The 25,551-nt window shown below is 42.6% G+C and overlaps 1 protein-coding gene and 1 long non-coding RNA gene across 19 annotated transcripts in view; both read left to right on the forward strand.

Moving 5' to 3' along the window:
• The window catches only part of trim25 (tripartite motif containing 25), a 54,400-nt gene that overhangs the window by 8,919 nt on the left and 19,930 nt on the right, over positions 1-25,551 (forward strand). For 2 of the 18 annotated variants that reach the window (XM_064324226.1, XM_064324232.1), the window contains exons 1-6: positions 11,040-11,173; positions 11,741-12,374; positions 12,480-12,575; positions 13,672-13,905; positions 14,211-14,373; positions 19,854-19,928. In XM_064324226.1, the coding sequence (XP_064180296.1) occupies positions 11,766-12,374; positions 12,480-12,575; positions 13,672-13,905; positions 14,211-14,373; positions 19,854-19,928 (1,177 nt within the window). In that variant the 5' untranslated portion in view covers positions 11,040-11,173; positions 11,741-11,765. Of the gene's footprint in view, positions 1-11,039; positions 11,174-11,740; positions 12,375-12,479; positions 12,576-13,671; positions 13,906-14,210; positions 14,374-17,624; positions 17,697-17,942; positions 17,979-19,340; positions 19,389-19,853; positions 19,929-21,027; positions 21,148-21,915; positions 21,988-25,551 lie in introns of those variants that run through there. The other 16 variants (XM_064324213.1, XM_064324214.1, XM_064324231.1 and 13 more) reach the window with 13 other exon arrangements.
• Positions 1,007-5,013, forward strand: LOC135249021 (uncharacterized). Its single transcript, XR_010328545.1, has 3 exons — positions 1,007-3,333; positions 4,648-4,710; positions 4,965-5,013. It is a non-coding gene; the product is annotated as an uncharacterized LOC135249021 (long non-coding RNA).

Below are 25,551 nucleotides of genomic sequence, written 5' to 3' on the forward strand. Positions count from 1 at the left end.
TTGTCATAAAATTTTTCCCAACCGTGAAAACTGGCTGATTGTTTACATTTTGGACAGATGTGGCTCCTCAGTAAATCAATCGTTGTTTCCATCGCAGCACTTTAGACACAAGCAATATCGAAAAAATCCTGAAATTTCTTCTTATCGTGAAGAGTGCCTGACCCTTAACCGTAGCGTTTTTCCCTCAAAGATGGTATTTCTAGATATAGCCTAATTTTGCCTCTGTGTTAACACATTTTTATGGTCGCCGGTCAGGCACTCTTCACCATAAGAAGAAATTTTAGGATTTTTCCAATATTACTTATGTCGAAAGTGCTGCAATGGAAACAACGATGGATGTACTATGTAGCCACATCTGTCCAAAATGTAAACAAGTCAGGCACTTTTCACGGTCGGGAAAAACTTTATGACAACGTTGTCGTGCACATCAATGTCATCAAGCTAACGTTATTAATAAACAAGTGAAGTTGTTATTTTGATGGCAATGAATAAGTCATGTAATGTTACAATATATCGAACATTACATTCATGCTACTATTTTAACGTTACCTACACACTGCTTAAGTTAATATAAAAAGAATGTACTTACCGACGAGATGAAGTATTAACGCAGTTTGTAACGAGGTTAGTTAGCCTACTAAATACGAAATGGTGGCTTGCTAGGTAACAACAAGATGGCGCCCAAGATGGCCGCCTCGTGCGTTTGTGCATGGAGAAGTGGATCTAAAATCCAATAAATATCTCTCTTTGGAGTTGCCATCAGCTTGATATCGTTGGAGTGCCGTGTTAATGACCTGGTTTGGAACTGTTTTTTGAATGAATTGTTGACATGTTCCCTATCCTTTGTGAAGTAATGGCAGAAACGGCACCTGTCTTAAAGTACTCTATGGAATTCCTCAAGAGCCTCAAACAATCTGCCCCTCCAATAAGCCCTCAGCTGAGAAAGATCCTAAGCGAAGAAGGGGTGGCACGGATATCAACCAGGGAAAGCGGAGGGGGTAAGAACATTTTGCGCAAGATTATGACTGTTGTCAGCAGAAGATTTGACCTCACTAGACCACAACTTTTTGGATCTAGGAATTCTGGGGACAAATCACAATCAAACCTAATCAAAGTCAAGGCAGTGATCAATAGACCATCCAACCATGCTATGTTACCAACTTTCTTTATGTCGAACCGCAGATCTCTTTTAAACAAGATTGATGAGTTCCAGGCTATATTGATAAAAAACCATGTAGATGTGGCTGCAATTTCAGAAACTTTGTTTACTCCCCACATGCCTGAAGAATTACTGGGTATAGATGGCTACACCTTGTTTTCCAAATGCCAAACCACTCGCCGTGGTGGAGGTGTTGCACTATACATCAGAGACTGTGTTCCATCACATCCCCTAACCTGTATCAGGGTTCCTGACCATCTAGAATGTCTGTGGGTGAAAGTGAGACCTCTGAGACCTCCACGGCACATATCTGCTATTGCTGTGTCTGGTGTATTTACCGCCCCAATCGCCACATCAGGATGAACTCATTGAACATCTAATAGCCTCATCTGACCTGCTTCGTACTAAGCACCCAGACATTGGACTTGTAATTCTTGGAGACTTCAACCACCTCAAAGTCCATGACATCTGCCTAGATAACCAACTCTGCCAGGTGGTTCAGAACAACACCAGAGGTGAAGCCATCCTTGACATGATTATCACTAACATGAAATCATTGTACCTGAAGCCTGAGATTCTCCCTCCTGTTAGCTCAAGTGACCACAATTGTGTCCTCTGGAGCCCTAAAGCATGAACAAGAGCTCTCCAGTGCACTAAACGGGTAGTACGACCTATAAGGGAGCCTGGCTTGAGTGAGTTTGGCAGGTGGATTACCACTCATCTATGGCAGGAGGTGAATGAAGCAACCAGCACTAATGAAAAAGCCAACGCCTTCTACAATACCATTCTGCCTGAAACTGATAGACATTTCCCTATGAAGACAGTGAAAATGTATCCTTCGGACAAACCATGGATCACCCCCAAGATCAAGCATTTGATCCACCAGAGACAAAAAGCTTTCAAGACTGGAAAATCATGTGCCCTGGCAAGGTTCTACAGAAATAAGGTCCAAAAGAAAATAATTTTACAAATCCAAAGTGGAAGGCATGGAAAAAGCTAATTCTAGAGCTTGGCACAATAGAGTTAAATCGATGTGCAAAACTGCAAAAAAGGTGGACCGAATCAATGTCCCTGGAATCAATCCCCAGGACTTTGTGACAATTGCTAATGCAATCAACACAAAGTTTGTTAAAGTGTCCCAGTCACTTCCGCCTTTCCAACGTTCAGCTCTACCTCCTTTCCTGCCATCTCCCCCATTGCCCACTATTCCAGTGTGGGATGTGTATAGACTGTGAGAAGCAGACTGTCCTCCTGCCACAAATCCCCTGGCCCAGACATGATTCCCCCAAGAATATTGAAGGAGTTTGCATGCGAGATCAGCATTCCTATCTGTGATATCATTAACAGTTAGTTTGATGACGGGGTCGTCCCTAGACAATGGAAAGAGGCTACTGTTGTCCCCATACCAAAATCTTCCCCACCAAACATTGATGAACTGAGGCCGATCTCATTAACAGCTCAGCTCTCTAAACTATGCGAACAGTTTGCTGTGCATTGGATCCTGAATGACATCACGCCAAATCTAGATCCCATGCAGTTTGGCAGCCGACAGAATCGTTCTACAACACACTATCTAGTCAGTTTGATGGACTCTGCGTACAAGGCCTGTGATGTTCCAGGCTCAGCGTGCACACTAATTACAACTGACTTTGCTAAGGCCTTTGATGCTGTAGATCACACAATGGCAGTACAGTGCCTCCTTGACCTTGGAGTGAGACCGGGCCTGATCCCATGGATCTGCAGCTTCACGACTGACCGCCGCCAAAAAGTGCGCTACCAGGGACATCTTGGACAATCCATGGTTAGGAGTATTGTCACTTTGAAACACACTCCTCGCTGGAGGAAAGCAGTACTTTTAACTTGAGAGGAAGCTGATAACTGAGTTCCACTATAAGTAATGATTGACTGATCAGCCAGGTCTTCTAAGGTCATGACTACACCTAAGCCATGCCTTAGGAATATGCATTATTACACACGGTGAAGGACCCACAAAACCTCGGCCTGTAACACTGATATGGTTCCGTTTTCGTTGTCCGCTTGTAATAACCACATTCAGAACAAAGTGTAATCATGCGTTAAATGAAATTATACGCCGAATGCTGAAACACGGAGATGTTGAATTAATTGGAGCACATGGCTGGAAATGGCTGGAGCACAGCCCAGCACCCAACCAGGTGTGCTTGCTTTAATTCACTCATCTTATTCAAAAACTGTGTCAGTGGGAACTGAAATTGTCTGTAACAGTAGAAGTTTTTTCTTTGTTTTTTGTCTTTTTTTTGTTGCTAGAATTGCTTCTTAAATAGATTTGATAATTCCATGAATGAGCCATACTCATTTGGAACATACATTGTACTGGAGTGTAAACATTTCCACCAGTCTTTCCTGATGAGTAAGATTCACTTTCAGTTCTTATGTTTCAGTAGTAATTACTTAATTTGGTGATCATGAAGCGAATAGTTTTGATTTCATTTTTTACAAATATGCATCCACTGGGAGACAAAATGCTGTCTGAACAACATTTTATGAATTCTGTCTTCAATGAAAATGAATTTTTTACATGGCAGAACTACAAGCAAGGCTTGTAAATGTCTTGAAGAATACCACAATTTAGAAGCCTTTCACATACACCCACAGCCTTCCAGTGCAAATTTGTTTACAGATACGTGGCCTTGTGTCCAAGCAATACAAAGCCCAGACAGGGGAAGCATGATGTTAATCATAGATATCACGTGCCTCTATACAAGACCAAATGCAAGAGGCTGGAAGCAAGAACAACTTTTACAGTTTAGTTCTGTAATGCAGGGGACATAATTCATATTCAGTTTTATCCAGTTTATCCATAATTCGATATCAGTTTTATCCACTTCTGTCAATGAAGGAATCTTCAAAGTTCTACTGCGAAGTACAGACCTGCAGAATTTATGTTAAGGATTTTACACTGTAAAATGTCCTGTGTTAATTCAACTCTCAACAGTGTTAATTCAACTCTAAACAGATAACATTTGGTCCCACTCTGGAATATGGGACCTGTTAAGTGTTATCTGTTAAGAGTTCAATTAACACTGCAATAGTTGAATTAACACTGGACATTTTACTGTGTACCATTGTTAAAGTTGTAAGTTGTTGGAACAGAAAACAAAAGAATTAATGTTGACTCCCTCTACAGCTTGTGCATCTAGATTCCACAATTCATGGTCCTCTTGTCAAGTATGTTGTGTCTTTTGTGCAATGTGTATTGCTGCCTACCCACTGAACTTGTCTTTTCCCATTCTTTATGACTGGTCTCCTCACCACACCTTGTCTTGTCAAACGGGGCACTGTTTGCTGTGGTGTTCCTGCATGCTTTACTCGCAGCAGGCACACCCATGCAGAACTTTAATATGTCTGGGTGTTTTCTCTAAAATGTTTTGAGTGTGTTGAAATTTATCTTAATCTAATTGTTCCAAGTAAACTGAAGTTCCCCTTTTTTCCCCTATTTTTTCCTACAGCATCACTACAGGAAACACCTCCAAGTATCATGTCCACAGCTAAAAGATCTGACCTTCTTAAGTGTGAGTTGATGCTTATTTCCTTAAGGAAGGAAAACCCATTACAATACTTGCATTAAGATAAAACTGGTTGGTAATGCACAAAGACCAGAGATGACTGGAACAGGCAGCAGATGGGGATAGAGTGTGTTTCACTGCAGAGAGGCTGTTTCTGATACCTTATCCGAGTGGGTTTCTCGCTTTGTGTTGATTTCCATAGTGATGCCCCGGGCTGTGTGTGTGTGTGTTCTTACTGCCCCGCGGTGGCTGTGTTGCAGATGGAACCGTGCTCACGCTGGACGGCACACAAGCGCATCGTGCTGTCCGAGAACTTCACCAAAACCTCGGTGTCCGAAGAGCCGGCTACCTACCCCGATAGCCCCGCCCGCGGCATGGCCATCACGCTCTCTCTGCAAGCGGACAAGCTGAGCGCGCTCCCTGTGCCTGGCGCTCAGCTGTCTCCCCCCCCCTCACCTCCCGCCTGCGCCCTGCTACCCTAATCTCCCGCCAACCCGCTACCGCCACCTCCCCTCCCACTATGGATAACGTTAGCTAGAGTTCAATGCAAGATCTGGCACACAATGTTGTCGCTAGCAAGCTCCTGTAGAAGTCAAAGTCTCTAGCACGGCAACGCTAGCCACGTAAATCTGTTGCTCTTTTATAATATTGTAAAAGACTAAGACCAAATGTAAAAAAGAATACATACCTTTTTATGTCGCCTCTTTAATTTTTTTTTTTTAATCTCTTTTTTTTCTCTTCTGGAGAACTTCCGTTGTGTTGACTGGATATGCAGCGTTTTTCTGTTGCATTTGTTTTCGGAGTTTGTGTTTTTAATTTTGCATCGTTTCTGTATTTGCAGCGTGTTTGCTGTTAACGTATTTGTTGTGGCTTTCTGCAGCACGTTTTTGCTTTTGCATAGTTTCTGTATTTGCAGCATGTTTGCTGTTAATGTATTTGTTTTGGCTTTCTGCAGCACGTTTTTTCATTTGCAGCACGTTTCCGTTCAAAAATCTACAAATATCTAAATATTGAAGCAAGCAACCTAAAAACCGTCTGTGATGCACACAAAACCCCGGGTAGGTGTGAAAATGAGCCCCGAAGTGTTATAAAGTGAAATTCCCCTTTAAACACATTAACTTGTCATTACGTTGACTTGTCCATAGGCTAGCTATTTGTCAGGTGTAATAGTTAATCTATTTCTGTCTTTTGCAGCAATGCTCTTAGAAAAAACGTAATCCCATTGTAAGCCGCAATTCCATATTGTTTCATGCAACCTTTGAAACATACGTTGAATACGTTTATTTCAGCTCGGATGCGTTAAATGCTGAAAATACCTACTGATTCTTTTACAGTCTTACCTCATCTCCTTGCCCGAACTGCAATCCAAGATCCACGAAATGCTCAAATAATGTATCCGTCCGCATCGAACACGTCTTTGAGCTTCTTTAAAAATATCAGGAGCTGCTCTTGGTCGGGAATGACAGGCGGGCGCCATCACTGTTCTCCGCCGCTCAGCTCGAAAACAGACCGTGACATCTATGCATCTATGGCGTCAATTTAATGCCAAAAATCAGCTATTCAGATATTCACTGCGCGAGTAAAAAAGAGCAGCCGCGCGCAGATATTCACTGCGCGAGCACAACCACTTTCACGTGCGCAAATTTCAACACCGCGAGTAAAACAATAATCCGCGCGCGAGCTAGTTCTACTCGCTCGCAAAATATTTCTCGGAGCTCGCGAAGAGCCACTTTCTCCTCGCGCGGAGTAGAATTAATTTTTGGCAGTGTACTCACAAGTTGTGAGTAGCCTACCGGACGCAATGCAGTCTCTCTTGAAACCCAGCGTTTAGGTGGGTATTTAGTGGGTCGGCTGTAACGTCTTGACAGTTAGCTAACGTTATTAGCTAACTAGCAAGTTAGCAACGGCTAACGTGTTTAGCTATCTTACAATCGTTTGCAATAGACCTGGCTAGTAGTTATAAGTAACGTTATCTGAGCTGGCTACGCTAGCTAACGTTGTTAACGTCGCTAACAACGTTAGCTAGGCAGTTACTGCAGCTAGCTAGCTAACCAGTCACTACAGCTAGTTAGAAACAGGTGTAACAACGTTAAAAAAAATAATTATCTGCGGTCTGTAACAGCCGTCGCCCTAGCAATGATAGAATCGTAAACAACCCAGCTCCAGTGTGTGAATGGTACCGACCCACTAAATACCCACCTAAATGCTGGGTTTCAAGAGAACAATGGGCATTCCATTAACCCAAGTATTACCCACTAAATCTGATCTGAATGGGGCATTAATTACATATATTAATTATAACATTTAATGACACTGCATTGTGTCCGGTAGGCTACTCACAACTTGTGTCTCCATATCGTCCCTTAGCTAACAAGAACATTGCCGTTAGAAGGCATAGGAAGTGTATAGGCTTCGTATTTAAAGTGACCAATCATACCAGTGAATACATTAGCATAAGTCTCCACCCCATCCCCGTCCCCACACTGCCAAAAATCAATTCTACTCGGCGCGAGGAGAAAGTGGCTCTTCGCGAGCGAGGAGAAATATTTTGCGAGCGAGTAGAACCAGTTCGCTCGGGGCTCATTGTTTTACTCGCGGTGTTTATTGGTATTGAATGGACGCCATAGACATCACCCACATCACTTGGCGAACGGGAAAGGACCACTGGATGAGAAGGGAGAGGTGGGGAGAGAGTGTACAAACCCGAGAGTGAACTGTTATCGCGATCACAGAAGACACAAAATTCCTGAAACCAGGTGTACTTGTGTCATTCCTCACGACTAACAAATATATTTTTCTGCAGATTGAAAATTTGGCAAAACCTATAAAAAGTTTCTTCTAATTAACCGTGAGTACGATTGGTCCGCAATTACCCATGTACGTGTATGGTGCATGTCTCCCTATAGGGTGTTTACAGCTAAGAGATCCATTCCAAGATGGCGGAGAAACTGGTATTTAAAAAAAAAAAAAAAAACAAATTTTAAACGATTTCAACTTTTTACAACAATAATCTAGGGACTTGAAATGGACTGGGCATGAAGAGTGCATTACCATGTTGTACCATGTCAAAGCAGTTGCAGATATCTCAAAAAACAAGGAAATTACAGGCATTTGAAATTTTGGTGGGAAGCTAATGCTAATATAATGCAAATTTCAAGTGCTTATAACTTTTTAAAACAATAATCTAGGGATTTGAAATGGACTGGGCATGAAGAGGACACTAGCATGTTGTACAATGTTGGCACAGTTGCAGATATCTCACAAAACAAAGAGATTACAGGTATTTGAAATTTTGGCAGGAAGCTAATGCTAATGCTTTAAAACTCATTTTCCCGTGAACCTTTACCTGATTCCGTCACCATCGCACATGTGTACTCTTGGGTATTCTCTCCATCAAGGGTGATAAAGAAAAGTCGTTTCATTAAAAATTGCGTCATTTGTCGCGTGACAAAGTTAGCACTTTATGCTAATGCACATTGGATCGTCTCACGCACGGGTATGTAGATTGTCCAAAATCCTGAAATCTATGTCACTCGGACTCTTTTCTCCTTTGCCTTTTATTTACCCAGATTGAACATGTTCGTAGGGCCCCGCATTGCTGCTTGCAGCTATATTTACCTATCTTTATTGTGAGGACTTGTATATAGGCCACGTCAACAAAACCTAAATAAAAAGCTAACATTTGCAATAAGTAAACAGAAATACGTTGTGAAAAATAACAAAAAAATTGTAATTACTATGACATTTTAAGACAAGACGTAACAGTTATAGTTCATAACAAGCGTGCAAAGGCTGCCTGAAGAAACTGGTAAGAGTTGCCATTATTTTGTCACATTATAATATATATATATATATATATATATTTTTTTTTTGTACCACATTAAAAGTGGTAGAATGACAGACTTCATTGTTTGAATCACCATCCCATACACTGTTCATGTGAACGAACCAGCAAAAGCATAAACAGATTTATATAACACTGTCACTACACATACACTAGAGTGCAACTTTTGACAATTTTTCTTAAGCACTGTACAATGCTTGTCAAGGCTTACTGTATGTGTACAAACTGTCAAATAGGAGACTTGGTAAAATACAGTTTTCCATCGCTTCCGAATGCAACAGTAGCCGCCGTGTAAACGCAAAGTGGCAACACGCTGATTTGGGGCGTAGCTCTCCTGGCATGCGCCTTGGGTTTGGTCTCGGCGGCTACTTGGAGTTTATGCCGATGTTTCATTTTTCATCCATAAGGAGGCGCTCTCAGGTGGCATCGTATAGGCAACACACCGCGTCTGTGTCTGTGCCACGCAGCAGCAAACCCCTGGTCTGTAATCTAAGGCTGACCGTGGCGGTGTGGCAACGGGGCCCAAATCGGTATTGAAGGCTGACTCCTCTTCCCCCTTCCCAGTCGGGGTGTCTGCCTGCCCCAGCTGCGCGTGCAGGGTAGTCCTCCGGCACAGCGGCTGCAGAGCTTAGCTGGAGCACTGCAGAGCTGCAAGCCCTGCAGGGGACAGACCTGCTTGTCCCCGATTGAGGGCGGTGCAGCAAGAAGGCTGTGGGTTCGTATCCCAGCCTGGGCTTTTCTGCGTGGAGTTTTTGCTCCCCTGGGTCCGCGTGGGTCTCCTCCAGGTACTCCGATTTTTGTCTCCCCCAGTCTAACGACACGCAGGTTAGGCTAATTGGAGACTCCAAATTCACTGGACACTTGCTTTTAAAAGGTCTATTTTCATAAATTCAACCTGGTAATGGTAGATAAACCTGGCTCCTGGGCCTTCTAGCTTTAACTTTATCCTGTTTTTTTAGCGTTCTTTATTTTTTATTTGTTCTCACTTAACCAGGTAGGACACCTGAGACCTCAAGTGTCATCTGCAGCAACAACCTTGAGAAACAAAGTGCAAGGGATTGTGCAGCCAGTCACATACGAGTGTATGATTAGGTGGCCAGATCTATAGAGCCATTTTTGTGATAATCTTGTGGAAAAGCTGGAGTTAACGCTTTCATTTTTGTGAAGTGTCATTTCATCTTTAATGTCCACAGTGAACCAGGACCTCAAGTTTCATATCAAAGTACTGTACTGTATCCTCATCACTGTATGGGGCATGGGATTGCATCTCGACCAGAGGCAACAGTGCCCCCTGCTGGGACACTCCAGAACTCCAGTAGCAACTCTGTTTACATAGAACGTGCCCCTTCACATGTACCATTGACCATGCTTAGCTTCCGCAGTTTGATATGGGAAAGCCACAGGGTGATATGGCTGTCAACTGAGATGTGCAAAGAGGAGTGGAATACAGAAGCAGACCAATAATTGTCACATGATGATCACAACTAAACAGAAAGCTATGTATAGCTGTCAGGGTTTGAGGGGTTAGGACCCAGGTGCAGAGTGAAACACACAAAGCTCAAGAGATAAGTCAGGCAAACACAAACAGGGAACAAAATAACAAGGCCACAATGGGCAAAACCACAAACTCAAAAAAAAAAAAAACCTTCAAACAGATAAACACGCAACGGAACGCAAAATACTCAAAAGAAAAAAAATAAATAAATAAGGCTCAGAACACGAAAACATAAAACGGAACTCGAGAATACTTGAAACACTGGGAACTCAAAATACTTGAAAATACGGGGAACAAACAGCGAAGGAAAACAACAGTAGGAACCAGACCGAGACTTGACGTTTCACTATGCAAGATTACGTCGTCCAGCAGTGTCTCCCCCAAAGTTGAAATGAAACCTACACGTGTGATAAGACCTCATACCCTCCAGCGGTGTTCAATACACATCTGAAGATTCACTATACCAACCTTAATATAGTTCCTGTGATTAAATCATTCAGTTCCCTGCACTGTGCAAATGTGTGTGTGTGTGTGTGTGTGCCTGGCACCCTGGGGGAAAATAAAAAATTAATTGAAGGGGAAAAATGTGGGTAGTGTCCATTATATTCAGTTATATTCATTATATATGTAATACAGCCTACATTATTCAGTGAAATAAATATTACATTGAATGTAATTATTTATTGTTTTACTTATGTAAAATGTAAAATCCCCCTCCACCCCAAAAAAATTCTGTAACGATACATACAGTTGCAATAAACCAGGCACAGCTGGGAACACTTTGTCCAGTACTTCCAACTTAATTTTGTCCCAATAATTAATAATCATTAATAGCCTATATAAATTAAAAAACAATGTATTATTGGTATAATTTAACTCGTCATAAATAGCAATCAGACCTTCTAGACAGGGTGATGTCAAGAATCCCCTGCTCGGTAGCCTACGCTATGAATTAAAACTTTTTGCTAGCTAGCTAACGTTCACGTCAAGCTGTAACGGGGGCGTCATGCGCAACCACAGCTTCCACCACAACCCAGTTCAGTGACGTCTGAGGAGTTCGCATATCAGGAGGTTTCAGAAACAACCAAACATATCAGTGTAGCTCTACCTGACTTTCTAAAGTAGGATCGGTAAGTAGGTGATATGAATAACCAATAATCAATAAATATTGTTTTGCTTTTTCTTGAGTCAAATCAAAAAGTCTTGCGAGCTTCGGAACTGTCAATCCACCGAAATACATCTGTTCGCTGTTGTAAATTTTAGATTTTTAAATTACATTTCTAGACTGATTTTCTGAATTTGGAGGGATCCTTTGAGATATGATCACCTTCCCCATCCGGGATGGTATCAAATCCAGGAGAGAAAGGTTCTCGCTTAATTCAGACAAGAGAAGACTTCATTTATTTCCTGGTTTTCTGACATTGTGACGGTGCCTCTGTAAAGTGTTATACAAATATAACGGAATTGAATTTAATTAACTGTTATTCTGTTTTCAAGTTGTAGAGCTTAATTTTATCTAAATGTTATTCTGTTTTCAAATTGTACAGTAATCTAAGCAGCAAGCAATAAGGTAATTCCTCCGCTGTTACGTTCACTGGTTAGCAGAAAGATACAAACCACGTACATGGATACGGTTATTTGAGCAAGTAAGTTTCGATTTCGTTCTATCCCGTAAGTTTCGTTTCTGCCTCGCGCAGGTTTTAGTGCAGCACCTGTCTCGCCATGGCTGACGACATGTCCTCCCTGCTGAGCCTCGAGGAGGAGCTCACGTGCAGTATATGTCTCAGTCCCTTCGAGAGCCCCGTGACCACTCCTTGTGGCCACAATTTTTGTCGAGGTTGCCTGGATTTGATATGGCGGGATAGCGAACAGACGGGACTCGGTTTCAACTGTCCGCAGTGCCGGTCCCACTTCGTCACCAAACCCGAGCTGAGAAAGAACACGGTTCTTGACGCAGTGGTTGACAAGTTCAAATTGAAATCAAAGGCCGACATCTTCAGCAATGTCACCACGACGACGAAGACGGAGCCAGAGCCGGCGCCGATTAAATGCGACGCTTGCATGGGGGGAAAGGCATGCAAGACCTGCCTCACCTGCATGGCGTCCTACTGTGTGGAGCACGTGAGACCACACCTGGAGAACCCGGTTTTTGCCACGCACCAGCTCCGCGAGCCACTGGCAGACCTGCAGGAGCGCATCTGCCTTGACCACTCAAAAATTATGGAATTCTTCTGCATCCAGCACAGACGCTGTATTTGCAGCTTCTGTCTGCAGCAAGAGCACAAGGACTGCATGTCCTGTACGCCAGACAAACAACGGATTCTGCAGGAGGTGTGTAATTTCCCCCCAACTCCAAGAAAAGTGCCGTTTAACTTTTTGGCAGTGAAATCTTCCAACGTTTCAAACACTAAAAAAAAAACTGTGTTTCTTTTCTAGTCTGACTTAAAGATGAAACTGTCTCAGCTGGATGTTATGATAGAGATGACACAATCGGCCTTGTCCCAGATGAAGGAACAACAACTTGTGCTGAAAGTGAGCATGCATTAGTAAACACTTAAAGCATGTTAATGTGTTCTTATGTACTTTCAATTATTCACCACAGTCACCACGAAACATGTTCAACAATGTTGTGCATGTATATTGTATTAGTAGTCATGATTATACTTAAAATGTAGTAGAATTCGTTTCTGATGGTTCACAACTGGACCAAATTAACCAGTTTTTTTTAATCCGAAATATGCAAGTGCATAATCATTTTGCACTGATGATGAACCCATTTCATCCGCTCAGTATGGTAATGCTTCTGGGCTTGGGTACACACATGTGCAGAACAATTATACTTAACCTCAAACTTTAATATCCTCAATGAAATTGGAATAGAATGTTTTTATATTTTGATATAAAATCTCTATTCGTTGTTCCTGTTATTCTTTTTAGAACTTTTTTTTTTCCTGATAGGAAAAGATTGACAAATTTGATCTGAAGCAGTTGGCTTGTGTTAAGACTGGAAGTTTTGTGTTTGGTTTTCAAATGATTCAAATGAATCAAGGGCAGACATTTTATGAAAGCAGAATTTGAAATAATGTGAAAAAACTGACATGCAGAGTAAACATATATGACTAGAATAGAATAGATAGAATAGAATGCCTTTATTGTCATTGTACATTCCATACAACAAATTTTCTGTGCAGCCCATAAACCGGTTCATCTAACAATCCACACACGCACACACACACCCACACAAACAGACGCGCACCCGCCCAAACAGATACATAATAATAATGTAGGGAGCACTGAGCCACTGCGTCTGTGCGTGCCGCCAAGGTTTCAAGAGGAAAGATCATAAATAAAATTGGAAACAAATAAGTTGGTGTCCAAGGGAGTAGCCCACATAAGTTTCTTATCAGTTTCATACAAATGGCTGTTGTCACCACATTGACAGTGGCACCCCGAGATCAGTAAGTGGATGCTGTTACTCACCACTCGTTCTGTCCACATTCACTTTGAAAGTGCTTCTTACTCTCATAAGTAGCTGGTCAGTTAGACTGCAGTTGTTAGCTAATTTTGGAATAAACAAGTCGTATTTTATACTGTGCAGTGATGACAGTCACGTGCTTGTTCACCTCAGGCCTCGACGACCAATCGGAAGCGAGAGCTAGAAATGGTGTACAGGCAGATCAGGGAGATGCTCGACAGAGACGAGCAGCAGGCCATGAAGAGTGTGGAAAAGGAGGAGGAGGCTCCCCAGTCCAGGCTCTTCTCAATGATGAAAAAGTTCAACCAGAACATGGAGGAGATGAGCGGGGCAAGAGACCGCATCACCCGCCTTTTGGCCCAGACGCAGTCCCTGGCTTTCCTGCAGGTGATGCTCCTGTAGAACGGCATGCATTCTGTGCCTTTGCCGGAGCAACTCAAAATGTGAACTTCAGGATTCCTCTTTAATGTTCCGTATCGAGCTGTATCTCAGTGAAGGTCTTCCATGTGACCACAGGGAACCCCAAAAACATGAATCATAGAAAATGTATTTAGCTCAAAATAAAAATTTTTTTAGCATTCCTTAGTCATTTGAGAGATTGATAAGGTATGTCATTTGTTTCACTGAGGTGTAACTGCTTAAACCAGCAGAATAAAATCACCACACATTTCTGCACTGGTCTTATGTTGTAGGCCAGTGTGGACCTGCCTTCAGCTGTGGACGTTGAGCAGCACATTCCTCGGCTCAACATCAACACCAAGCGTGCCCACCTTGAGTCTGCCACTGCCCTGAAAGAGTACCTGGAAAACATACTAAAGCAGCCTGGAAATGCTAGAGTCGCACTGCTCAAACCAGGTATGTGTGTGTTTGTGAGAGCGAGAGTGCGCGCACGTGTGTGAGACTCCGTGAACGTGTGTGAGAGTCCGTGCATGTGCGTGGGCAACACGTGTGTGTGTGTTTATGAGAGAGAGAGAGTGAGAGAGCGTGTGTGTGTGTGTGTGCGCGTGTGCGAGAGTCCGTGCATGTGTGTGTGCATGGGCGACACGTGTGTGTGTTTATGTGAGAGAGAGGGAGACAGTGCGTGTGTGCGTGAGAGTCCGTGCATGTGTTCCTGCGTGTGCACGCGACACGTGTGTGCATGTGTGTGTGTTATATTGTCATTAGGACCCAAGCCAATCCCAAGCCCAGCCTATCACCATGGTTATCATAAGTAAGCTACTGGTGTGTGGTGGTAAATTTATGAATTGAGAAGAAAAATACAGAAATGTTGGCATGTCTTTGGGCAGTAGGTAACCAAAGGCAATCCAGGAGTAGATGCACCGAACAAAAGATTGAGCATTAGAATATCTCCATCCTGTCTTGGTGTTCAGTTTACAGCTGGACACTCATAGCATTAGAGTTTTGAAACGGCAAGGTCAGTTTTTTCCTTTGTTTTGTTCAATTATAATTTGGTAGTCGGACAATACCTCTCCCTTAGTGAGGGTTTAAAATTTCTGTTAAATTTCCACACTTATGGTGAAAGGAACCGTCTTAAAAAGTATGAGCAACATTAAAACACTGCTTATTTATAAAAAGATTTGTAAACAATACAGAAGTGAGTTTGCTGGATGGCTCATCAGGTTATGGTACCAGTTTCATTCAAGTGCATGGAGGAGCCCCATGACCCGGGTTCGAGTCCCAACCATGCCTGTGCCAGCTGTGGCTGTTAGCCCTGCAGGGCTGCTTGGTGGTAGCGTTGCCAATTGGTAGAGAGGGTTCACAGGGCAGAGATCCATGGGCTCTTTCCAGTCACTCGGTTTATCCGTCATTGTCTCCTCGGTCCTCGACTGACCTGTGAATTGAAGGTCAGTCGAGGACAGAGGATTCGCCGTCTTTACGGACATTCTAACCCATTAGATGCTTCTGGAAGGAGCAAGGAGCAAGTAGCTAGCAGGTTCCCCAAGGATGCTTGATCAAGGAAACACAAGTGCATCCTTTGCGTTTTTTTTTTTTTTTTTTCAAATACACGTGACGTATAAAATGATCGCCCTGTGGATCCCCCTCTCCTTATCTGCCACATCTGTAATTGGCATGTTTTCAAGCTGACGCTTGACTGAACAAAGATATTCCATTTGCCTAACCCTACGGTCACATGGGGTGGCACAGGAGAGAGATAAGCGAGCGGCTGTCGTTCATTTTCAATGAGAGTTGGCGATTTACAGCGACAAGAGACAAGCGCCTGTTGCAAAGCCAAATAGGAGGGGCGAAAATAGGCTAGAGGTCTATTTTATGCAAATACTGAGTGATGCGACACGGCGACTACCAATGGGAGTGAAGGCAGTGTGACACACATTGCTGAAACAAATGTCTAGCCTACTTGTTTAGTTCTGTAACCTGGTAACCACAAGCCAGGAACGCCCATAAGCGACAAGCGACAAGGGTTTGTCCCGCTCCTGTGTCGCTCCGTGTGACTGTAGGGTAATACATGTTTTGTTGATGTCTCTGTCCTCGCGTCCTTTTCTTGCGTCCTTCACTGGGTGGAGCTAAGGAAGCAAGGAAAGGATACAAGGAGGTAAAATAAGCAATTGGCAATCAAACATTCTTGATTTCACAACCTTGTAACTCCTGCAAGAGGGGTCTGAAAGCTCCCAACTGCCATTACCACAAGGGCACCAATGCCAGGACATTAGAATAAAGTAGTGGTTACTTAATTGGTTAGTGAGGAAGTATGTCCGATATTCAACTATTAGTGTGTTTGTGTTATTGCGGGTTGTCGATTGGTTTATTTGCCTTGTGAAATAATGTGTGAGCATATGTAAAGAGCATCATGTGTTTGTGGCTAGTCACAGTTTTTCAACTTCCTGCAGAGATTTGGAGGAGCATATGGTGAGTTTGTCAATGGTGAGTTTTAGTATTGAGAGAACTGAAAATCAAATGGGACTGAATCAATGTTCAATCGGGATGACTTGTGCTGAGGTTGGGTCTCTGAGGATTGCACTCAGGCATGTTTTATGGCTTTCTAAAAGAAAGTGTCTCACAATTGGACGGCGTTGCCAAATGGGTTTAACAAGACCACAAATGGCTAAATTAAGTTCAGTTCCTAACTGTATTTAAGCCACTGCAATCCTTCAGAACCAACTGAATCACTACGTCACTAATTGGACTTCAATACTTCTTATGTAATTCTGGGTGTGGGGGACCACACTGAAATTCTGTGTGATTCTGAGTAGTACCTTTTCTGCTAACTGTAGAAAGCCATTGCACTCACAGAAACATTTTGATTTTTTCCCTAGCTGACAACATGCCTACTCCAGCACTATAGCCAAATCCACTTTTCGCAGGTGAACATGTATGAATGTGTGTGCATTGACTTGATCCAGTCGAGAAAGCTTTGATACAGGTTTCTTGGTAAATTTAAACTTCAAGAGCCCCCAAAAGTAAAATACCACATGTGGATGTTTGTAGCAGTATAACTGCTACAAAATGAGTATTGTACCTTGTCGGACCTGTGTTTTGTAGTTGTTCCGAGGACCTTTGGTACGCACTTACTGTACGTCGCTTTGGATAAAAGCATTGTTCAAATAAATGTCATTGTGGCAAACACGCCTGCCACAGGCCACCGAAGTGGCTTTCCTTGGGGCCCTCCAGCACAGAGACACAGGGAGATGATGTTCAAGCAGTCCAGATTTATTTTACGAGGGTTTGGCAAGGTGTTACAGCCAAATGAGCAGATCTTAAACCCTGTCATGACAGAGAGCTCCCCGTGTGAGTGGGGATGGCAGATTTAACCTGTGCGCAGTGATTACCTCACTATGCACAGGTGCAGCCACTCCTGTTCCTGGGTCCAATTAGCCTGGCCAATTATCTAATTCTTAACCAATTATCCAATTGGCCAGGTCTAATTAGCTTGACCCAGGGCAGGTGTGGCTGCTTAAACCAGCCATCCCCACACCACAGTCATGTAATTTAATTTATTATATCTCTTGTAGGATATTTTTGAGCTGAGCATTACAGATTTTGCTAGCCGTGCTCGCTTACTCCAGGTGTTTGTGGATAAGAAAGTATTATGTTTTCATGATCATATTCATTCATTTGTTACTGGGCATCATTTATATTTCCTTTATAAGGACTAATTAATCCTGTAAATCCTGGACCCCCTCTTGCAACAAAGATGGAACCAAAGAAGGAGACCCTGTCAAGTAAGCCCTGATTTCTAAGTTTCTGAATTCCAGTTTGTGGCTTTAGACTGATTATTACATTTTTAGATTTTGATCAATCCCGCAGATACATTTATGAATGTGTAACAGCATGTCTGGCTAATGTGATTTCAAGCATAAATTTTAGTATGTGCTTCTGTATACATGTGGCAGCTGTTCAGGAAGACAGATCCATTGTCATAGTCTGCATAGTCCTGAAGATAGTGACATGTTTTGTCTTAATTTCAGCCAGGAAACCTGACCAGGACTCATCTAAAGAAGACAGTAAGATACCTTCATTTCTACTCTGAACTAATGAAGCAGAGATTTACGCACACAGCTTTGCCATAAATGTGTTGAACTTTTGCAGTTGAAGCACCTAGCACACTATTTAATAATACCTAAAAAGGATATATGTATATGCATAAACATGCAGAAGGTAATGTCCTAAAGGCATAATTTGACTGGTCAGTTTTTTTAGCAACAAAAGGTTTTTAGAACAAGTGATTGCAGAAGGCACAACTGTTATATGGTAAAGAGAAATGCAACCCTGTAATTGCTGTTTCATTTTGGCTGTATCAGAATGTGGGCTCCTGCTCCCATTCCTTAATGAGTCACATTCCGCTTATGAGCAGTTGTTGGATGAACTGTTGTCAGGCGAAGCTGAACATTTGAATGTTCAAACACTAGACCATATGTTGAATTACTTCCACAATTCCAGTGTTTTGGAATATTCAAATATTCAGCTTCTTCTGACAGAAGTTCATCCAACATCTCCCCGGAGTAGAGCACAAGACCCTTTTCTGAAATAAGTGTTTGAGATTTGCGTTATTCCCTTCCTGAATGGGAATTCACTACCCTTGTAGGTTGTCATCCCTTACAGTGAAAAAGTGAAAAAAGTCTTATGTATTTTCCCCCACTTTATGCTGAGTGGGGAAAGCAGAGAGGGTTTGATAGTAAATAAAGTGCCGAGATGGGGAATCAGACCACAAGGCAATTGTTACGTGGGTCAAGCGTCAACCACTTCACCACACAGACTCCCCAGGCCAGCTGAGTTAAGCCAAACTCGCTCGAGCGAGTTTTCTTCCCAAATATCCAGCATGAGGAGTAACTGAATCAACGAAGCTTACAAGCAGCTGTCGATAAGCAAGGAGCTGTGGCGAGCACTAGCATTAGGGTGGCTGCAAAAAAGCAGCTACTGTACTTTCGGCTTGGCCAGACGTTCCTACGAACACAGTTGGCAGTGTTCGCGGGTGGGAAGCTGGTGAGGGTATGAGTCCTGATCGTTGCATTAGCGACTCCTACTGGTTGGTTGGGGCGCCTGTTAAGCGGGGAGGGGATCTGGGGGAGATAGCGTGAAACTCCGTGCGCGTTACGCTCTCCCAGTGAAACTCCTCACTGTCAGGTGAAAAGAAGCGGCTGGCAATTCCACATGTATCGGAGGAGGCATGTGATAGTCTACTGCGACCCTTCAGAACCAACTGAATCACTATGTCACTAATGGGACTTCAATGCATTCGTATGTAATTCTGGGTGTGGGGGACGACACTGAAATTCTGTGTGATTCTGAGTTGTACCTTTTCTCCTAACTGCAGGGGCATTCGGAGAGCCACTGCACTCACAGTTAAATTTTGATTTTTTTTCTAGCTGACAACATGGCCAGTCCACGACTATTGCCCAAACCACTTTTCCCAGGTGAACATGTATGAATGTGTGTGCATTGACTTGATCCAGTAGAGAAAGCTTTGATACAGGATTCTTGTACATTGGGTTTCATAAGTACTGTACCAATGAGTGTTTTGAAATGGTAAATTTAAACTTCAGGAGCCCCAAAAAATAAAATACCACATGTGGATGTTTGTAGCAGTGTAACTTACAAAATGAGTATTGTACCTTATCGGACCTGTGTTTTGTAGTTGTTCCGATGACCTTCGGTATGCACTTATTGTACGTCGCTTTGGATAAAAGCGTCTGCCAAATAAATGTAATGCAATTTAATTGAATGTATTATATCTCTTGTAAGATATTTTTGAGCTGAGCATTACAGATTTTGCTAGCCGTGCTCGCTTACTCCAGGTGTTTGTGGATAAGAAAGTATTATGTTTTCATGGTCATATTCATTAATTTGTTACTGGGCACCATTTATATTTCCTTTATAAGGACTGATTAATCCTGTAAATCCTGGACCCCCTCCTGCAACAAAGATGGAACCAAAGAAGGAGGAGATCCTGTCAAGTAAGCCCTGATTTCTAAGTTTCTGAATTCCAGTTTGTGGCTTTAGACTGATTATTACATTTTTAGATTTTGATCAATCCCGCAGATACATTTATGAATGTGTAACAGCATGTCTGGCTAATGTGATTTCAAGCATAAATTTTAGTATGTGCTTCTGTATACATGTGGCAGCTGTTCAGGAAGACAGATCCATTGTCATAGTCTGCATAGTCCTGAAGATAGTGACAGCGTTACGCTCTCCCAGTGAAACTCCTCGCTGTCAGGTGAAAAGAAGCGGCTGGCAATTCCACATGTATTTGAGGAGGCATGTGATAGTCTACACCCTCCCCAGACCGACAGAGAATAGCGCATCAACCAGGATTGTGTGATACACACGGGGAATTGGTATAATGACTAAATTGGGGAGAAAATGGGAGAAAATGGCAAAAAAAAAGGAAAAGCAGCTACCGTAAAGTCACTGCAAACGCTGCTGGGCTACTGTTTGTGGCCAGTATGACCTGTATGCTTTATGGAGGTACAGTCTACCAGCACATGGAATCCTGAATGTAGAATAATATGACATCACTGTTCAATAAAAAAAAATGTCAATGGATTTTTTACATAGTTGAAGGAACTGAGAACGATGTGTCAGCTGTCATTCCAGAATATCCTGTAAACGACTGGGTTCGGATGTGGTGACTGAGAAGGCAAATATGGATGGACAGAATGTCAGTCATGTGCTTCAAATGATTGGGAGACAATCCATGGTTGGGACTTGGGAGTATTGTCACTTTGAAACACTCGTCACTGGAGGAAAGCAGTACTTTTAACTTGAGAGGAAGCTGATAACTGAGTTCCACTATAAGTAATGATTGACTGATCAGCCCAGCTTTCTAAGGTCATGACTACACCTAAGCCATGCCTTAGGAATATGCATTATTACACACGGTGAAGGACCCACAAAACCTCGGCCTGTAACACTGATATGGTTCCGTTTTCGTTATCCGCTTGTAATAACCACATTCAGAACAAAGTGTAATCATGCGTTAAATGAAATTATACGCCGAATGCTGAAACGCGGGGATGTTGAATTAATTGTATCTTTTTTTTTTCCTTCAAGAAACTTTGAAGAAACACGCAAATCCTGGAATGGAGGCAGTTATCAAGGAGGCGAAGGAGCTATTTAAAAATCATAATTTGAATTCTGAAATGGCTGGAGCACAGCCCAGCCCCCAACCAGGTGTGCTTGCTTTAATGTACTCATCTTATTTAAAAACTGTGTCAGGGGGAACTGAAATTGTCTGTAACAGTAGTTTTTTTTTGCTAGAATTGCTTCTTAAATAGATTTGATAATTCCAGGAATGAGCCATACTCATTTGGAACATATATTGTACTGGAGTGTAAACATTTCCACCAGTCTTTCCTGATGAATAAGATTCACTTTCAGTTATTATGTTTCAGTAGTAATTACTTAATTTGGTGATCATAAAGCGAATAGTTTTGATTTCATTTTTTACAAATATGCATCCACTGGGAGACATAATGCTGTCTGAACAATATTTTATGAATTCTGTCTTCAATGAAAGTAATTTTTTACATGGCAGAACTACAAGCAAGACTTGTCTTAAAGAGTAAATGTGTAAAAAGTAAATGTCTTAAAGAATACCACCATTTAGAAGCCTTTCACATACACCCACAGCCTTCCAGTGCAAATTTGTTTGCAGATACGTGGCCTCGTGTCCAAGCAATACAAGGCCCAGACGGGGGAAGCATGACATTAATCATAGATATCACGTGCCTCTATACAAGATCAAATGCAAGAGGCTGGAAGCAAGAACAACTTTTATAGTTGCTTGTCACTGTTTGCTGTGGTGTTCCTGCATGCTTTACTCTCAGCAGGCACGCCCATACGGAACTTTAATACGTCTGGGTTTTTCCTCTAAAATGTTTTGAGTGTGTTGAAATGTATGTTAATCTAATTGTTCCAAGTAAACTGAAGTTCCCTTAGTTTTTCCTACAGCGTCACTTGAAACACCCCCAAGTATCATGTCCACAGCTAAAAGATCTGACCTTCTTAAGTGTGAGTTGACGCTTATTTCCTTAAGGAAGGAAAACCCATTACAATACTTGCATTAAGATAAAACTGGTTGGTAATGCACAAAGACCAGAGATGACTGGAACAGGCAGCAGATGGGGATAGAGTGTGTTTCATTGCAGAGAGGCTGTTTCTGATACCTTATCCGAGTGGGTTTTTCGCTTTGTGTTGATTTCCATAGTGATGCCCCGGGCTCTGTGTGTGTGTGTTCTTACTGCCCCGCGGTGGCTGTGTTGCAGATAGAACCGTGCTCACTCTGGACGGCACACAAGCACATTGTGCTGTCCGAGAACTTCACCAAGGCCTCGGTGTCTGAAGAGCCGGCTGCTTACCCCGATAGCCCCGCCCGCGGCACGGCCATCACGCTCTCCCTGCAAGCTGATCAGCTGAGCGTGCTCCCTGTGCCTGGCGCTCAGCGGTCTCCCGCCCCCACTACCCCCACCTCCCGCCCCCCGCTACCCCCACCTCCCGCCCCCCGCTACCCCCACCTCCCGCTACCCCCACCTCCCACCCTCTCCGCTACCCCCTCCTCCCACTTCCGTTGTGTTGACTGGATATGCAGCGTTTTTCTGTTGCATTTGTTTTCGGAGTTTGTGTGTTTTTAATTTTGCATCGTTTCTGTATTTGCAGCGTGTTTGCTGTTAACGTATTTGTTGTGGCTTTCTGCAGCACGTTTTTTCATTTGCAGCACGTTTTTGCTTTTGCATAGTTTCTGTATTTGCAGCGTGTTTGCTGTTAATGTATTTGTTTTGGCTTTCTGCAGCAGGTTTTTTCATTTGCAGCACGTTTCCGTTGTTTTATTTGTTTTGGATTTTCGTATGTGTTTTTGAATTGGCATCGTTTGCAGTGTTTTGTAGCGGCTGCTTTCAGTGAAAAAGGGCGACAAATTCATTAGAAGGACAATATCAGTCATGAGAAGCAGGGACGTGTGTTTACAATGAGTCTAACGTGGAGTTTGATGCTGAATGTGCTTCTATTGGATGTGGTTGGGGTTGGGGGGGGGGGCGGGGATGGGGGCGGGTTTGCTCACACGGGAATCAAAAATCTACACATATCTAAATATTGAAGCAAGCAACCTAAAAACAAAACCCTGGGTAGGTGTGAAAATTAGCCCAGAAGTGTTATTGTAGGAAAATTTTGAAATGTTAAAGTTAGGGAATTCCCATCAATGTTGATCAAACTCTTTCCTCCAAACTCTTGATGCTTCATGATAAAAATATATCACATGTATAACTATACACTCATATAATCAATATGTAATCCAATAAACATATATTAGTAGTAGCAGCTAAGCTTATGGAAATGCAAGAAACCACAGTATCCACTGTAGAAAAAAAGCAAGAGAACGCAGAAGGTTTAAAAAATCACACTTACTCACTCAGCAGAAAACACTAATCAAATACTAATCATACACTATTGCCAATAACTACAGCAGATAACACTAACCAAAAACTAATCATACACTACTGCCAAAATACAGCAGAGAACAATAATCCAAAACTAACAAAACGCTATTGCCAAATAAAAGCGCTAGAAGACTAATATTTTACAGTGACCCCTATGTAACCTGAATACAATGGAAAATTACAGGAGGCTGTGACTTGTATGCATAATGGAAAATTACAGAATAAAGACTAATATTTTTTAAGTTGGGGTAACTTTCCACAATGATGTTATCACCTAAGAACAGAAAATCATTGTGGTGCCAAGAGGGTCAGGTAGACCCAAGAGCAGGAAATCAAAATCATTGTGGTGCCAAGAAGAACAGATGGCTGGTATTTTTAGAAATGTGTTAAGGGGAGTTGTGGGGTACATTTGTGTATAAAACTGACAATCGAGGTTCAATTCTGCAGAATTGATCCGGCTTTGTGCACCTGTGCAAATAAAGTCTAACTTTTCTGAAGAGCTTGCTGCTGTGGTATCTTTTCCCTCGTGAAGTTGTTTTATACAAATTAATGATTGGACTTTGAATTCTGTCGGTTCCTAGATACGACATTATAAAGTGAAATTCCCCTTTAAACACATTAGCTTGTCATTACGTTGACTTGTCCATAGGCTACCTATTTGTCAGGTGTAACAGTTAATCTATTTCCGTCTTTTGCAGCAATGCTCTTAGAAAATACTTAATCCCATTGTAAGCCGCAATTCCATATTGTTTCATGCAACCTTTGAAACATACGTTGAATACGTTTATTTCAGCTCGGATGCGTTAAATGCTGAAAATACCTACTGATTCTTTTACAGTCTTACTCAGCTAGTCTGCCTGTGGCCTAGTGGGCAAGGTCCCAGTCTTGGGAACACGGGGTCGTAGGTTCAAGCCCAGCTAGGAACATGTTTCTTTAACCTGCTTCGGCCCTCACTAATAATTGTCTACTACTTATCAATTATTAGGACGGAGTGTAGCACGGTGGGTAAGGAACTGGGCTTGTAACCGAAAGGTCGCAGGTTTGATTCCCGGGTAAGGACACTGCCGTTGTACCCTTGAGCAAGGTACTTAACCTGCATTGCTTCAGTATATATCCAGCTGTATAAATGGATACAATGTAAAAGTTGTGTAAGTCGCTCTGGATAAGAGCGTCTGCTAAATGCCTGTAATGTAATGTTACCTCATCTCCTTGCCCGAACTGCAATCCAAGATCCACGAAATGCATCCGTCCGCATCGTCGTCACAAACATCGAACACCTCTTTGAGCTTATCTGAGTTAACGTCGCTAACAACGCTAGCTAACTAGCGATTGCTAGGCAGTTAATGCAGCTAGCTAGCTAACCAGTCACTACAGCTAGTTAGAAACAGGTCTAACAACGTAAAAAAATAATAATCTGCGGTCTGTAACAGCCGTTGCCCTAGCAATGACGATAGAATCGTAAACAACCCAGCTCAAGTGTGTGAATGGTACCGACCCACTAAATACCCACCTAAATGCTGGGTTTCAAGAGAACAATGGGCATTCCATTAACCCAGGTATTACCCACTAAATCTGATCTGAATGGGGCTTCAATTACATGTATTAATTATAACATTTAATGACACTGCATTGTGTCCGGTAGGCTACTCACAACTTGTGTCTCCATATCGTCCGTTAGAAGGCATAGGAAGTGTATAGGCTTCGTATTTAAAGTGACCAATCATACCAGTGAATATATTAGCATAAGTCTCCACCCCATCCCCGCCCCCACACTGCCAAAAATCAATTCTACTCGGCGCGAGGAGAAAGTGGCTCTTCGCGAGCGAGGAGAAATATTTTGCGAGCGAGTAGAACCAGCTCGCGCGGGGCTCACTGTTTTACTCGCGGTGTTTATTGGTATTAAATGGACGCCATAGACATCACCCACATCACTTGGCGAACGGGAAAGGACCACTGGATGAGAAGGGAGAGGTGGGGAGAGTGTGTACAAACCCGAGAGTGAAAATGGCCGCGCCCGCCATTGAGCTTCAAAACGTGTTTTAGAGACCCACGGAGAGTCAGTGGGTGACGTCACAGTAGCTTTGTCCATATTTTTTAGTCTCTGGTACAAACCAAGCGGCCAAAACCAGACTTCGTTTTTGAA

Source organism: Anguilla rostrata, chromosome 2 (genome assembly GCF_018555375.3).
Source record: "Anguilla rostrata isolate EN2019 chromosome 2, ASM1855537v3, whole genome shotgun sequence".
NCBI lineage: Eukaryota > Metazoa > Chordata > Actinopteri > Anguilliformes > Anguillidae > Anguilla > Anguilla rostrata.